General features: G+C 45.8%; 1 protein-coding gene across 5 annotated transcripts in view; it reads right to left on the bottom strand.

Annotated features, from left to right (window-relative positions):
- Nucleotides 1-14,683, bottom strand: part of CNKSR2 (connector enhancer of kinase suppressor of Ras 2) — a 414,221-nt gene that overhangs the window by 64,195 nt on the left and 335,343 nt on the right. For all 5 annotated transcript variants that reach the window (XM_044283965.1, XM_044283964.1, XM_044283963.1 and 2 more), the window contains 3 exons: nt 5,376-5,443; nt 4,305-4,405; nt 2,674-3,202 (listed from right to left, as the gene is read on the bottom strand). In XM_044283965.1, coding sequence (XP_044139900.1) covers nt 2,674-3,202; nt 4,305-4,405; nt 5,376-5,443 — 698 coding nt within the window. The remainder of the gene's footprint in view (nt 1-2,673; nt 3,203-4,304; nt 4,406-5,375; nt 5,444-14,683) is intronic.

Below are 14,683 nucleotides of genomic sequence, written 5' to 3' on the forward strand. Positions count from 1 at the left end.
CATTTATCTGCATTCACACAGAATGCAACTTTCAATTACAATATAAAATTAGACAAATTTAAACTACTTTAACAGCACCATATACAGTACTATCTACAAATCAACATATCATAGGCTTGACAAATTGATCTTAAAGAGATTCTCTGGGCAACATATATAAAGCTAAACCAACAGTGCAGAAGTATTCCAACTCCTTAACATACTGTTTGCTCCAACTAGGTCCCTGAGCTCTGTTCTCAGGGTCAATATTCTTTGGAGAAGGAATCAATAGCTATATTAGGTTACTAACGATCCACACAAGGGGCATATGGACATAGTTCCTTATGTTTGTCCTGGATTAAACATTAGGTAAACACACAACAAAAGCCATTCCTCACCACTGCAGTCATAGTTCTTATTTTGCCCACGCACCTCCAATAGCTGCCTGCCAAACCCTCATTCAGCTAATAGTTCTTCTCCCCAAATTTCTCATACACATGCATGCTCGTTTCGACTAAGAATTTATATGTTTTCATTGGCAAGAGAGGGGAACCTTCCGCCAGACACCTCTGGTAGTGGTTTATCTACTGCTTGGACAAAAGGATCAGGCATTGGATTTCAACTTTCTTGATCCCTCTTTGCCCCAACATCATCAGAATTAGAAGGCCCCCATACATATCAGAAAGTTGACCACCCCCCACCAAAATAGGTAGTTTTGGCAGTCAATAATATAATGTGTATGGTACCCTTAGTCGTCAGCTCCACTGTACTCTAACTATGGAGTCACAGTTCCCCCACTGAAGGAAAATATGCCCCAGCACAGACTCCTTACAGTGTCTCTTTAGTGATTCAGAAAATGCACAATAGCTGAGATCACACAGTTACCTGTGTCCCTGCTATGCTCTTATCTGTATGATAAAAGAACAGGAATCTGCTACAGGGACAATGTGAAGCCTAGAGTGGTGAGCAAACCATTCATCCTAGAACCTAGATATGAAATAGTGCCTTCTGTTCCCCGGCCTGACAGGAACAGAGGTACAGGCATTAATCCCTTTCTCTGCCCTTGACCACCAGGTATGCTGGCAATAACTACTTCACTACACTAGAGCACCCGTAATGTACACCCTAACCACTTCGCTTCTGTAGACCACAAGGGGTACTAAAAAAAAGATACAGGCATTAATCCCTTTGTCTGCCCTTGACCGCCAGGAATGTTGGCAATAATTTCTTCACTACACTAGACCAGTAGTATAGACACTAACTCCTTCTCTGTTCTAGACCACTGCCTTAGCCCATCAGGGGTATTAACAAAAGAGATAGACATTAATCCCTTTGTCTGCCCTTGACCACCAAAGATGCTGACTATAACTTCTTTGCTACACTACACAACCAATGATATAAACATTAACACATTCTCTGTCCTAGAGCACAATGGATACTAACAACAACCCCTTTCATTGTCCTATATTAGGGATCAGCAACCTTCGGCACTCCAGCTGTTGTGAAACTATAATTCCCAGCATGATAACTACAATTCCCAGCATGCTCCATTAATTTTCTTTTTTAGAAGAGCAGGGCAAGTATGCATGCTGGGAGTTGTAGTTTCACAACAGCTGGAGTGCCGGAGGTTTCCTACCCCTGTCCTAGATCATCAAGGATACAGGCATCAAATCTTCTGCAGCCCTATACCACCAGGAATCTTACCATAACCCCTTCTACTATCCTAGACCACCAAGGATGTGGGAATAGACACATTTATTAAAGCACTGTATAAATCTATTTACATAGACACTATGCATCTGGCGCTGTATTGTAAATTATCGGACCTTATAAATGGAAATATTTATTCATTGCAATTTTGACCATACAGATAAGGTCCCTTGCTAAATATTAGTTGGTCCATAGGGACGGAATTGAATTGGCCTCACAGTACTTTCGAGTGCTGGTTCAGTTTTATGGTTGTCCTAGAGTTCCTAGAACCTGTAAGCTCATACAAGTCACATACAAAAAAAGCTTTTCAGATCTCAAACACCTACCTACTTAGAATAAATATCTGCACAGGATGATCACATTGATCCACAAAAAAAATATCACAACATAGGCAGTTTGCTTAAAGCATAACATACAGTATATAAGCACATAAAACACCCAAAGAGAGACATTGGCTTGTACAGACGGTTATGTTTTGTGAAGACATGATACATTCACATAAGTAAGACTATTGGAAGATGTGTTCTTGGTGTGCGTGGCAAATTTAAAACTGAGTGAGGGAGAAGCATCTACATGACATTAAATGACACCAGTAAAAGTTTGGTGTAGGCAGGGTCCTTCCAACTGTGAGTATTTTATTTCTTTGCTATAAAAAGATCAATTAGGTTTCTTACAAAGTGAATCCATTACCTGGAGTAAAAGAAAACGTAAATGCTGCAGAGAACGACTGCTATTACGTCTTTGAGGCAGCTATAATTGTGTAATGAATCACTCCTCAAGCATTTTGCTCTTTGTATTGTTCGCCAAGTGCCTACTGTAAAAGGATGTAACGACAAGCTGTGGACGGAGTTACTATTGTAGATATTTGTTTAAATAGCGTATAGTGAACCATGACATGTTCGATTTATTCATTTGTCTCTATTTGATGCATTAAGACCATCTACACTGGCATCCTACGCGCAAAGGAACAATACGTGCACTTACTTGCTTCGTCTGGTCTTTCTGGCTCTTGGGAAGTGCCTCCCTCTTCTGTTTCTTCTTTATGAGTAAGTTCTGTTGGTTCCAATATACTGACTGGGGACAAGGGCGCACAATGGCTTAAGCCGGCATCTCTTGGTAGTGTAAAACTGCGTGGTTTTGCCCCACTGCTACTCAGTACTTGTAACCTGTTCCCTTCAACTAAGGGAAATGGGCCATAATGATCTTGTTGGTGGCATTTTGGAGCTGGAAGTGTGGACTGCCGCCTGTGATCTGGAGATGCCACTCCTGGGTCAGTGAACACAGAGTCCTCCAGGGGAAGAGTCTGAAGGTAATGAAGTCCTGAGCTGGTTAACGGTGTCTCAATTAAATCTTGCCAAGATCGTCTTTGGCTGGCAGTTTTGCGCACTGGAGAATCAGTGGTGCTTCCTGCAGGGTCCTGACGGTAGTCCTCATGGGAAGATTGGGACTGTGAGGTTTCTGTTGAGGATAATCTGCTGTGTTTCTGTTCCACAAATGGGCTAGCACATGACATCTGAAAGGGAAAAGGAAAACCATTTATAAACTTGTGAAACAAACATCAATAATCATGTACAGACAACAGGCATGTGGCCTGCAGTTCAATATCTTAAAGCCTTTTAAGAAGACCACATTTTGACACTAATAGAATTTAAAAGGAATGCTATTTGATTTTGCTTTTAATTTTGCCTTTTGAGCTCAAATATTAGGAATTCCCCATCTTTCAGTGTCAGTCTCCTAACCACACTATGACATAATAGAACATCCTTGTAATCATTTCAGCCTGGCTTTTACATACTTTAAATTATAGACAAATAGACTGAGCCCCCAATAAGAATAGAACCATCCATTTTGGCCCAGGACAGAAATTGCGTGAACTGTCTGAAAACTATAAACAGTCCCTGCAAATTTAGGACTGTTCGCAACTATGCTTTGATTGACTGCCAGGCAATCTAGGAAGCAGATACCTTGGCATCACAGCTTATGCACACAACCGTTGTTGTGTCCCGTGTCCATTGTTCCGTTTTCCGTGATTTTCTGCGGTCCCATTGACTTTCAATGGGTCCGTGGAAAACTCTGTGTAATCCGTGATCCGTGTTTCCAGTCCGTTAAAAAAATATGACCAGTCTTATTTTTTTTCACAGACAACGGTTCACGGACCTATTCAAGTCAATGGGTCCGTGAAAAAACACGGAGGCACACAAGATTTTCGTCCGCGTCCGTTTTTTTCCTATCATTTGCATGGCAAACTTGACTTAGATTTTTTTTTTACTTTCCTTCATGTCTGGTGATCCTCCAAAAAATAAAGGAAGATACACGGAACCTCTTTTTGCGGACCGCAAAAAAATACTGTCGTGTGCATGAGGCCTAATAATGACATTAGCTATTTATTCAACCTCTTTTCACATAAATCAGAGCATATATTGATGTCTGGGTGAAAAACTTAATGGGGTATACCAGTTTTAATGATTCAATTTATTTCTTCAGGAAATAGAATGTTGAACAACTTTCTGACATACATCTACTTAAAATTTTGCTCGCAAACATTTATTATATTCATGTGAAACTGAAGCAGAGTTGAACTGTATAAAATATAAACTTATGAATTAAGTACTTACTGTTGCTGGCCTTGGGTACGTGTCATATGGTGGAGGCGGGCTGTCTTGTTTTGGAGTTGACGGAGTCTCTGCTTCTTCTTGGTCACTTTCACTCCAGTAGTCTGCAAGATAGCGATATGCACTACACGACACACTGTTTCAATATGCAGTTAAAGCATCTCCAATACACCACCTCTTTCAGAAGTCCACCTATGTTCTAGACCATATTTCTCGGTCACAGATTTTAAAGAGGACCTTTTACCTGGAAAGACATTGTGAACTAAGTATCATGACATATACAGCGGCGCCCAGGGATCTCACTGCACTTACTAATATCCTTGGGCGCCGCTCTGTTCTCCTGCTATGCCCTCCGGTATCTTCGCTCACTTGGTTATAGTAGGAGGAGACTGCCCTTGTTCTCCTAGGCGTCTTCTTCTCCCAGGCTGTAGCACTGGCCAATCGTAGTGCAGAGCCTGGGAGAAAAAAAAACGCCCAGCCTGTGAGCTCTGCGCTGCGATTGGCCAGCGCTACAGCATAGGAGAAGGAGACGCCCAGGAGAACAAGGGCAGTCTCCTCCTACTATAACCAAGTGAGAAAAGATACCGGAGGACATAGCGGCAGAATGGAGCTGTACAGATCATGATACTTAGTTCACTTGTTTTAGAGGTGAAAGGTCCTTTTTGACTTCACTTACGCTCTATTGATGGTATATTGATCATACTCTTTGAGCAATATGCAATTTTTGCTTTGCAATGATTAAAAACGCAATGTATTCAGGTTGGCCGTGCATGAGATTCAAATTACTCCCCATCAGCAAAATATGCTTAAACCCTAATATGAGAAGGTACAACAAGAGATAGCGAGTAGAAGATATGGTCTGCTTTTCTCCTCAGAAACAGCACAGCTTTTGTCCACAAGCTCTATTTGGTAATGCTCCTTAGCCCCATCAACATAAACAAGTCAGACACTGAGCTCTAATTCCAGATACAGACCATTGATGATGCAGTTTCTAGAAAACTAATCAGTCAATTTGTTTCTAATCTTTACTAATCTCAGAGTATTTATACTTTACTGGAAATATTCTCCAAGTACCTTGATCTTGCTTGATTCGCTCTCTCTCTGTATATCCAGAAGCAGCAAGGTTAACTCTACTGATCCACCTAAAAAAAAAAAATAATCAGAAGAATATTGCTCATTGTATTCTTATAAGCAAAAGGCACGGTATATGTTACAGAATCATAATATTCATTTTTAGAAAGAAGATAATAGATTCTAAAATTCAGGAATTTGCCCTGAATTTTCCAAAAAGGTTTGAAAGAATTAGAATTTTGTTTCAGGCAATCCGGGAAATTGCAATTAGGGTTTAATTTATTCGGACTCCAATGGAAATCAGATGACCGATACGGCCTTTAAACAATGAAAAAAAAAAAACATACAAAAATAAAAACGTCAATCTCTATTTATTTTACATTGGCAGTTACAATTTGACTATTTAAAAAAATATTAACAAAATGCAGCATTGTTGGTTTTGAGATTAAAAGGAATCTGTTATCAGATAACTTAATATAAACCCATCTGCCATGGGAGATGTGCGCTGGTCAACTAATTGTAATGGTCTTGGGTCCAATCTCCATAGGTGCCCTCAATGTGGAAAAATCAGCCTTTTATTTTTATGCAAATTAGCCCCTGGGTACAACAAGTGCATTGCTGTTGCAAAGGCTCTGCTCATTCTTTTCCTGGCCCTGCCCTAACCAGGCAGTGTAGATATACTCACTCCTGCCCTTCACGTCTCATGGCAGCATGTTCAGCGCAAAAGCAGTACATGGCTGGAGATTGCTGGGCAGATGGGAGATCTCCGGTCATGTAATGCACATGTGCCAAACGGTGCGACACTTCAGGGCCAGGCATGAGTACATCAACACTAACTGTCCCCGTCAGTCAAAGAGGTGGGGGCGCAGCTGGGAAGAGAATGAGTGAAGCCACTGGGTACAACTACACATGTCTTTGTCTCACCCAGTAGCTAATGTGCATAAAAATAAAAGACTGATTTCTCCACATTGTGAACACATATGGAGATCTGAGAAAAGACCATTAGAATGCGGTTACCAGTGTACATCTCCCATAACAGATGTATTTATATCATGGTGTCTGATAACAGATCCCTTTTAAACAACACACATTCATAATAATGAATTAAAAGCTAATTGCACAAATAAGGTTCTTGTAAATAGGTAGAAAACTGCTAATGGTTTGAGGAACATGACAAAGAGTTCAAGTTGTTGACTTGTCTTCCCAATTTCCCAGATCTAAATCTGATTGAGCATCTGAGTGATGTGCTAGAAAAACAAGGATGATGCATGGGGACCCCACCTCTCCACTTGCAGAACTTAAAGGGAACCCCTCACATTGCACATGGTGTCTGAGCTGCAGGCAGCATGTCATAAAGCAGAAGAAGCTGAGCAGATTTATATATAGCATTGTGGAGAAAGTCAGTAAAATACGTTATTAGTCAAGGAGACGGTCCTATTAGTGACTGATCGCCTTCCCTCTATGACTGTGTATACAGAGATAGCTGTCAGTCACTGATTGAAATCAAGGAGACAGTCCTATCAGTGATTGACAGCTGTCTCTATATACACAGTTGTAGTGGTTAGGGGAGGAAGAGACTGCAGTGCAGGGTTCAAATACAGTACAGCAGACGAGGAGGCTGAAGCAGATACCGGCTTTATTAAATAACAAAATATGATGGCCGGAAAATTGGTTTACCAGTATTGGGCCAATGCACCAGGGGCGCAATCGACAAATGACAGGAACAATGTTAACAAGTTTACACAAATTTATAGGAAGGGTATATGCTAAATGTGCTCCAACCAGAAAACACATAGAAATACAGGCTACTCTCCTCTGATATTTTCCTGTCTGACCCTGCTACTCAGGCCACGTTGCTACAACGCTCTGACTAAAAATTCCTGCAAGAGCTCCATACTAAAAAAAATATCAAGGAGCCATAGGCTCCTAACCCGAAAAATGTATTAGCCAAATTTAAAATACTTATAATTACACATGTCTTACCCTAGGGTTGTCACGATACCAAAATTTCAACTCGATACCTTAAAAAAGTATTGCGATACTTGATACCACATGAAAAAAATTAAAAACACCCGGGACAAGGTGTCTAAGAAATGGCAAAAAAAATTTTTTTTTCTGTTACGGCGTACACAACATAGGAGATATTTTTAAAATATTTTAATAGTTTACACTTTTTTACATATGTAAAATTGGGCAAGGGGGTGATTTAAACTTAATATTTTGGAGTTTTTTTTATTTTTAACTTTTTATTTAATAACTATTTACCCCCTTATGGGCTAGAACCTGGGATCTTTCATCCCTTGTCCTATTCACCCTAATAGAGCTCTATCAGGGTGACTAGGACTTCACACTGTGCCTTCTGCCCTGGGCTTTGTGCACACAGCAGCAGGGAGCTGAACATCGCAGCCAGGGCTTCAGTAGCGTCCTCGCTGCCATGGTAACCGATCGGAGCCCCAGGAATACACTGCTGGGGCTCTGATCGGAACTGCCACCAATAATTATAATACTTTGGGAGGGGGGGGGGGGGGTTGGGGGCGCACTGCGCCACCAATGATTCTACTTTATAATACTGGGGTTATCTCCTCCTACTAAGCACGGACTATTGAAAGAGATATGGTTCACTGGCTTTTTAGTGTCTTGACCACCGCGGGGCTCCTATTAACCCTTTTTTTTCCCTTATTAAGATAATTTTTGTGAGCCCAGGCAGGGAGCTCACAAATACCCTGAGTATTATCAGGGTCATAAAGACATAAGGAGTAGCCTTTAGCAGCGGCAGCGCAGGGGTGACTGTGACTGTTTGTGGAATGTTAAGTATGCGCTGAAAAACTTCTCAAGCTAACCTGTTCTATGGAGCAGTCGGCATGGAGCGGCTCCCTGTTTTCAAGACTGAAGAGCAAGCTGCTACTGTGTTCAGTGCGGGAGAATAGGGGTGGTGTGAGAGGAGCAGCCAATGGCAGGGCAGCCCACGGATCATACTAGGACCAATCAGCAGCCTCCTCACTAGTAACAGAGCTCTGTACTGTGCGGAGCTCTGTTATTGGATTGCCGTCTGTCTGCTGTATCAAATCCTGTTCTTCTTAAAGGGGCAGAGCAGCGGAGGGTCTAGAGCGCAAATGGCGACAAGACCACAAAGTCTTGTTGCCATTTTGCTATTCTAAGTCGCATTGGCGACCATTTTGGTAGCCATCTGGAGCCCTGCCTGCGCTATGCCCTATCGCAGGTTAGCACCGATGCACACTCACAGTTCTGTAGGTGGCTTGGCAGAGATCAGTCATGTCACATTTTCCCACAAGGTAGCTACTTGTCTTGGTCTGGTACGTGGGGGCAGGTGTCGTCTGGCTCCTGATACAGTCGCTTGCTTGTCCCAGTACGTTGTCTTTTCCTCTCTCTCTCTCTAGATTGCAGGTACACGGGCAGTGTCAGTACAGTCTCCCGACCAGGAGGGAGGGTGAGGGTAGCCCTTCCTAGCACTTGGATAGTTCCCACAGACTGATGTGCTGGGACACTCTTCTGTGTCCCACAGAATCGGATCAACCGTTGAAATGCTTTCTGGGTGGGTTTGTGCAGAGTGGCTTGCTTCCAATAACCCGGGCCCCGTTTAGTGAACATGATCTGGTCCAATTCTCTCAGAATATTCATGCCCATTATCACCGGTACAACTCATTGAATGTCTCAGGGACCAGCAGTATACCTTTTCTCCCCACTTCTTGTCCACATAGCCGTACATTCATCCACACGACTCCCGTGACAGGGATCGATTGTTGATTATCTGCTGTAACCTGGACCAATGTCTCTTGCTCTGGCTTGGCCAGCGCTTGAGAGTAACGGTTGAAGTATGACTCAGGCATAGTAGTTACCTTTGACCCGGTATCCACTAAGCAGTCAACAGGAATACCTTCAAATTCAGCTTGTATGATGGTACACCCTGCGACCAGGTGTTCGGAGCAGTGCTGGGTAACTTGGCTTTACACCTCCCCCACAGTACGCCCCACTACTCCGGTGGCCGGAAGTTTAACGGCGATTCTGGGTGTCCAGATGGATCACTCCGTCACCCTCTGGCGAAGTGTCCGTAATTTCCACACCGCCAACACTGTGCCTGTTGACGGCCTTCTCTTTGTCTGCGTGCCGGAGGTGCTCTTAGAACTTGACTGGCTGGCCTTAGTGGAGGATAACAAGGAACTTTGTGGGAGGGTAAATTAGGGTGATATACTAAATGCGCTTCAGCCAGCAAACACATAAAAATGCAGGCTACTCTGCTCTGATATTTTCCTGTCTGACCCGTGCTACTCAGGGCACGTTGCTACAGTGCTCTGACTAAAGATTCCTGCTCTATGCCCTATCGCAGGTCAGCACCGGTGCACACCCACAGTTCTGTAAGTAGCTGGGCAGAGATCAGTCATGTCACATTCTCCCACAAGGTAGCTGCCTGTCTTGGTCTGGTACGTGGGGGCAGGTGTCGTCTGGCTCCTGATACAGTCGCTTGCTTGTCCCAGCGTGTTGCATTTTCATCTCTCTCTAGATTGCAGGTACAGGAATCCACATCAGTTCAGCTCTGCCAGGAGTCCCCTGTCCTCTGCCACGGTCCCGCTAACCTATAGCACGTTAGTTAGGCCCCATGTCCTGTAACAAGTCTCTCAATTGGATGATATCCTCTTCTCAGAATCACTTTTTAGTCTCTGTGACTCTGTCCAACTGCAGACAGACTCTCAGCTCATCACCATCCAGGAAGACACACACCAGACAAAGCCCGGGAACTTGAAACTCCTCCTACATCCTCTGGAACCAAACAACTTCATTTCTTTCTTACTCAAAGACACAGCGGCTTCTTGTGGCTGAAAGAAGTCATCACAGTCTGTGTAAAACATTATCACTAGTAGAGTTGAGCGAACACCTGAATGTTCGGGTTCGAGAAGTTCGGCCGAACTTCCCGGAAATGTTCGGGTTCGGGATCCGAACCCGATCCGAACTTCGTCCCGAACCAGAACCCCATTGAAGTCAATGGGGACCCAAACTTTTCGGTACTAAAAAGGCTGTAAAACAGCCCAGGAAAGGGCTAGAGGGCTGCAAAAGGCAGCAACATGTAGGTAAATCCCCTGCAAACAAATGTGGATAGGGAAATGAATTAAAATAAAAATTAAATAAATAAAAATTAACCAAAATCAATTGGAGAGAGGTCCCATAGCAGAGAATCTGACTTCACGTCACCCACCACTGGAAAAGTCCATTCTCAGATATTTAGGCCCCGGCACCCAGGCAGAGGAGAGAGGTCCCGTAACAGAGAATCTGTCTTCATGTCAGCAGAGAATCAGTCTGCATGTCATAGCAGAGAATCAGGCTTCACGTCAGCCACCACTGCAACAGTCCATTGTCATAAATTTAGGCCAAGCACCCAGGCAGAGGAGAGAGGTCCCGTAACAGACAATCTGGCTTCATGTCAGCAGAGAATCAGTCTTCATATCATAGCAGAGAATCAGGCTTCACGTCACCCACCACTGTAAGAGTCCATTTTCATAAATTTAGGCCCAGCACCCAGGCAGAGGAGAGAGGTCCCGTAACAGACAATCTGGCTTCATGTCAGCAGAGAATCAGTCTTCATATCATAGCAGAGAATCAGGCTTCACGTCACCCACCACTGTAAGAGTCCATTTTCATAAATTTAGGCCAAGCACCCAGGCAGAGGAGAGAGGTACCCGTAACAGACAATCTGGCTTCATGTCAGCAGAGAATCAGTCTTCATATCATAGCAGAGAATCAGGCTTCACGTCAGCCACCACTGTAAGAGTCCATTGTCATAATTTAGGCCCAGCACCCAGGCAGAGGAGAGAGGTCCCGTAACAGAGCAATCTGGCTTCATGTCAGCAGAGAATCAGTCTTCATGTCATAGCAGAGAATCAGGCTTCACGTCAGCCACCAATGCAACAGTCCATTGTCAGATATTTAGGCCCAGCACCCAGGCAGAGGAGAGAGGTCCCGTAACAGAGGATCTGGCTTCATGTCAGCAGAGAATCAGTCTTCATGTCATAGCAGAGAACCAGGCTTCACGTCACCCACCACTGCAACAGTCCATTTTCATAATTTAGGCCCAGCACCCAGGCAGAGGAGAGAGGTCCCGTAACAGACAATCTGGCTTCATGTCAGCAGAGAATCAGTCTTCATATCATAGCAGAGAATCAGGCTTCACGTCAGCCACCAATGAAACAGTCCATTGTCAGATATTTAGGCCCAGCACACAGGCAGAGGAGAGAGGTCCCGTAACAGACAATCTGGCTTCATGTCAGCAGAGAATTAGTCTGCATGTCATAGCAGAGAATCAGGCTTCACGTCAGCCACCACTGCAACAGTACATTGGCATATATTTAGGCCCAGCACACAGGCAGAGGAGAGAGGTCCCGTAACAGAGGATCTGGCTTCATGTCAGCAGAGAATCAGTCTGCATGTCATAGCAGAAAATCAGGCTTCACGTCAGCCACCAATGCAACAGTCCATTGTCAGATATTTAGGCCCAGCACCCAGGCAGAGGAGAGAGGATCCCGTAACAGACAATCTGGCTTCATGTCAGCAGAGAATTAGTCTGCATGTCATAGCAGAGAATCAGGCTTCACGTCAGCCACCACTGCAACAGTCCATTGGCATATATTTAGGCCCAGCACACAGGCAGAGGAGAGAGGTCCCGTAACAGAGGATCTGGCTTCATGTCAGCAGAGAATCAGGCTTCACGTCAGCCACCACTGCAACAGTCCATTGTCAGATATTTAGGCCCAGCACCCAGGCAGAGGAGAGAGGTCCCGTAACAGAGAATCTGTCTTCATGTAAGCAGAGAATTAGTCTGCATGTCATAGCAGAGAATCAGGCTTCACGTCACCCAACATTAGAACAGTCCATTGGCATATATTTAGGCCCCGGCACCCAGACAGAGGAGAGGTTCATTCAACTTTGGGTAGCCTCGCAATATAATGGTAAAATGAAATTAAAAATAGGATTGAATGAGGAAGTGCCCTGGAGTACAATAATATATGGTTAAGGGGAGGTAGTTAATGTCTAATCTGGACAAGGGACGGACAGGTCCTGTGGGATCCATGCCTGGTTCATTTTTATGAACGTCAGCTTGTCCACATTGGCTGTAGACAGGCGGCTGCGTTTGTCTGTAATGACGCCCCCTGCCGTGCTGAATACATGTTCAGACAAAACGCTGGCCGCCGGGCAGGCCAGAACCTCCAAGGCATAAAAGGCTAGCTCTGGCCACGTGGACAATTTAGAGACCCAGAAGTTGAATGGGGCCGAACCATCAGTCAGTACGTGGAGGGGTGTGCACAAGTACTGTTCCACCATGTTAGTGAAATGTTGCCTCCTGCTAACACGTTGCGTATCAGGTGGTGGTGCAGTTAGCTGTGGCGTGTTGACAAAAGTTTTCCACATCTCTGCCATGCTAACCCTGCCCTCAGAGGAGCTGGCCGTGACACAGCTGCCTTGGCGACCTCTTGCTCCTCCTCTGCCTTGGCCTTGGGCTTCCACTTGTTCCCCTGTGACATTTGGGAATGCTTGTACTCGCGCATCTTCCTATCACGCTCCAGTGCAGGAAGTAAGGTGGGCACATTGTCTTTGTACCGTGGATCCAGCAGGGTGGCAACCCAGTAGTCCGCACACGTTAAAATGTGGGCAACTCTGCTGTCGTTGCGCAGGCACTGCAGCATGTAGTCGCTCATGTGTGCCAGGCTGCCCAGGGGTAAGGACAAGCTGTCCTCTGTGGGAGGCGTATCGTCATCGTCCTGCCTTTCCCCCCAGCCACGCACCAGTGATGGGCCCGAGCTGCGTTGGGTGCCACCCCGCTGTGACCATGCTTCATCCTCATCCTCCTCCACCTCCTCCTCATCCTCGTCCTCCTCGTCCTCCAGTAGTGGGCCCTGGCTGGCCACATTTGTACCTGGCCTCTGCTGTTGCAAAAAAACTCCCTCTGAGTCACTTCGAAGAGACTTGCCTGAAAGTGCTAAAAATGACCCCTCTTCCTCCTCCTCCTCCTCCTCCTCCTGGGCCACCTCCTCTTCCATCATCGCCCTAAGTGTTTTCTCAAGGAGACATAGAAGTGGTATTGTAACGCTGATAACGGCGTCATCGCCACTGGCCATGTTGGTGGAGTACTCGAAACAGCGCAACAGGGCACACAGGTCTCGCATGTAGGCCCAGTCATTGGTGGTGAAGTGGTGCTGTTCCGCAGTGAGACTGACCCGTGCGTGCTGCAGCTGAAACTCCACTATGGCCTGCTGCTGCTCGCACAGTCTGTCCAGCATGTGCAAGGTGGAGTTCCACCTGGTGGGCACGTCGCATATGAGGCGGTGAGCGGGAAGGCCGAAGTTACGCTGTAGCGCAGACAGGCGAACAGACGGCCCGCACTTTATGCAGCAGCTCTGACATGTCGGGGTAGTTGTGAATGAACTTCTGCACCACCAAATTCAGCACATGCGCCAGGCAAGGGATGTGCGTCAAACTGGCTAGTCCCAGAGCTGCAACGAGATTTCGCCCATTATCGCACACCACCAGGCCGGGCTTGAGGCTCACCGGCAGCAACCACTCGTCGGTCTGTTGTTCTATACCCCGCCACAACTCCTGTGCGGTGTGGGGCCTGTCCCCCAAACATATGAGTTTCAGAATGGCCTGCTGACGTTTACCCCGGGCTGTGCTGAAGTTGGTGGTGAAGGTGTGTGGCTGACTGGATGAGCAGGTGGAAGAAGAGGAGGAGGAAGCCGAGAAGGAGGAGGTGGCAACAGGAGGCAAAGAATGTTGCCCTGCGATCCTTGGCGGCGGAAGGACGTGCGCCAAACGGCTCTCCGCCTGGGGCCCAGCTGCCACTACATTTACCCAGTGTGCAGTTAGGGAGATATAGCGTCCCTGGCCGTGCTTACTGGTCCACGTATCTGTGGTTAGGTGGACCTTGCTACAGATGGCGTTGCGCAGTGCACACTTGATTTTATCGGATACTTGGTTGTGCAGGGAAGGCACGGCTCTCTTGGAGAAGTAGTGGCGGCTGGGAACAACATACTGTGGGACAGCAAGCGACATGAGCTGTTTGAAGCTGTCTGTGTCCACCAGCCTAAATGACAGCATTTCATAGGCCAGTAGTTTAGAAATGCTGGCATTCAGGGCCAGGGATCGAGGGTGGCTAGGTGGGAATTTACGCTTTCTCTCAAATGTTTGTGAGATGGAGAGCTGAACGCTGCCGTGTGACATGGTTGAGACGCTTGGTGACGGAGGTGGTGGTGGTGTTGGTGGTACATCCCCTGTTTGCTGGGCGGCAGGTGCCAACGTTCCTCCAGAGG

The sequence above is a fragment of the Bufo gargarizans genome, chromosome 3 (assembly GCF_014858855.1).
Source record: "Bufo gargarizans isolate SCDJY-AF-19 chromosome 3, ASM1485885v1, whole genome shotgun sequence".
NCBI lineage: Eukaryota > Metazoa > Chordata > Amphibia > Anura > Bufonidae > Bufo > Bufo gargarizans.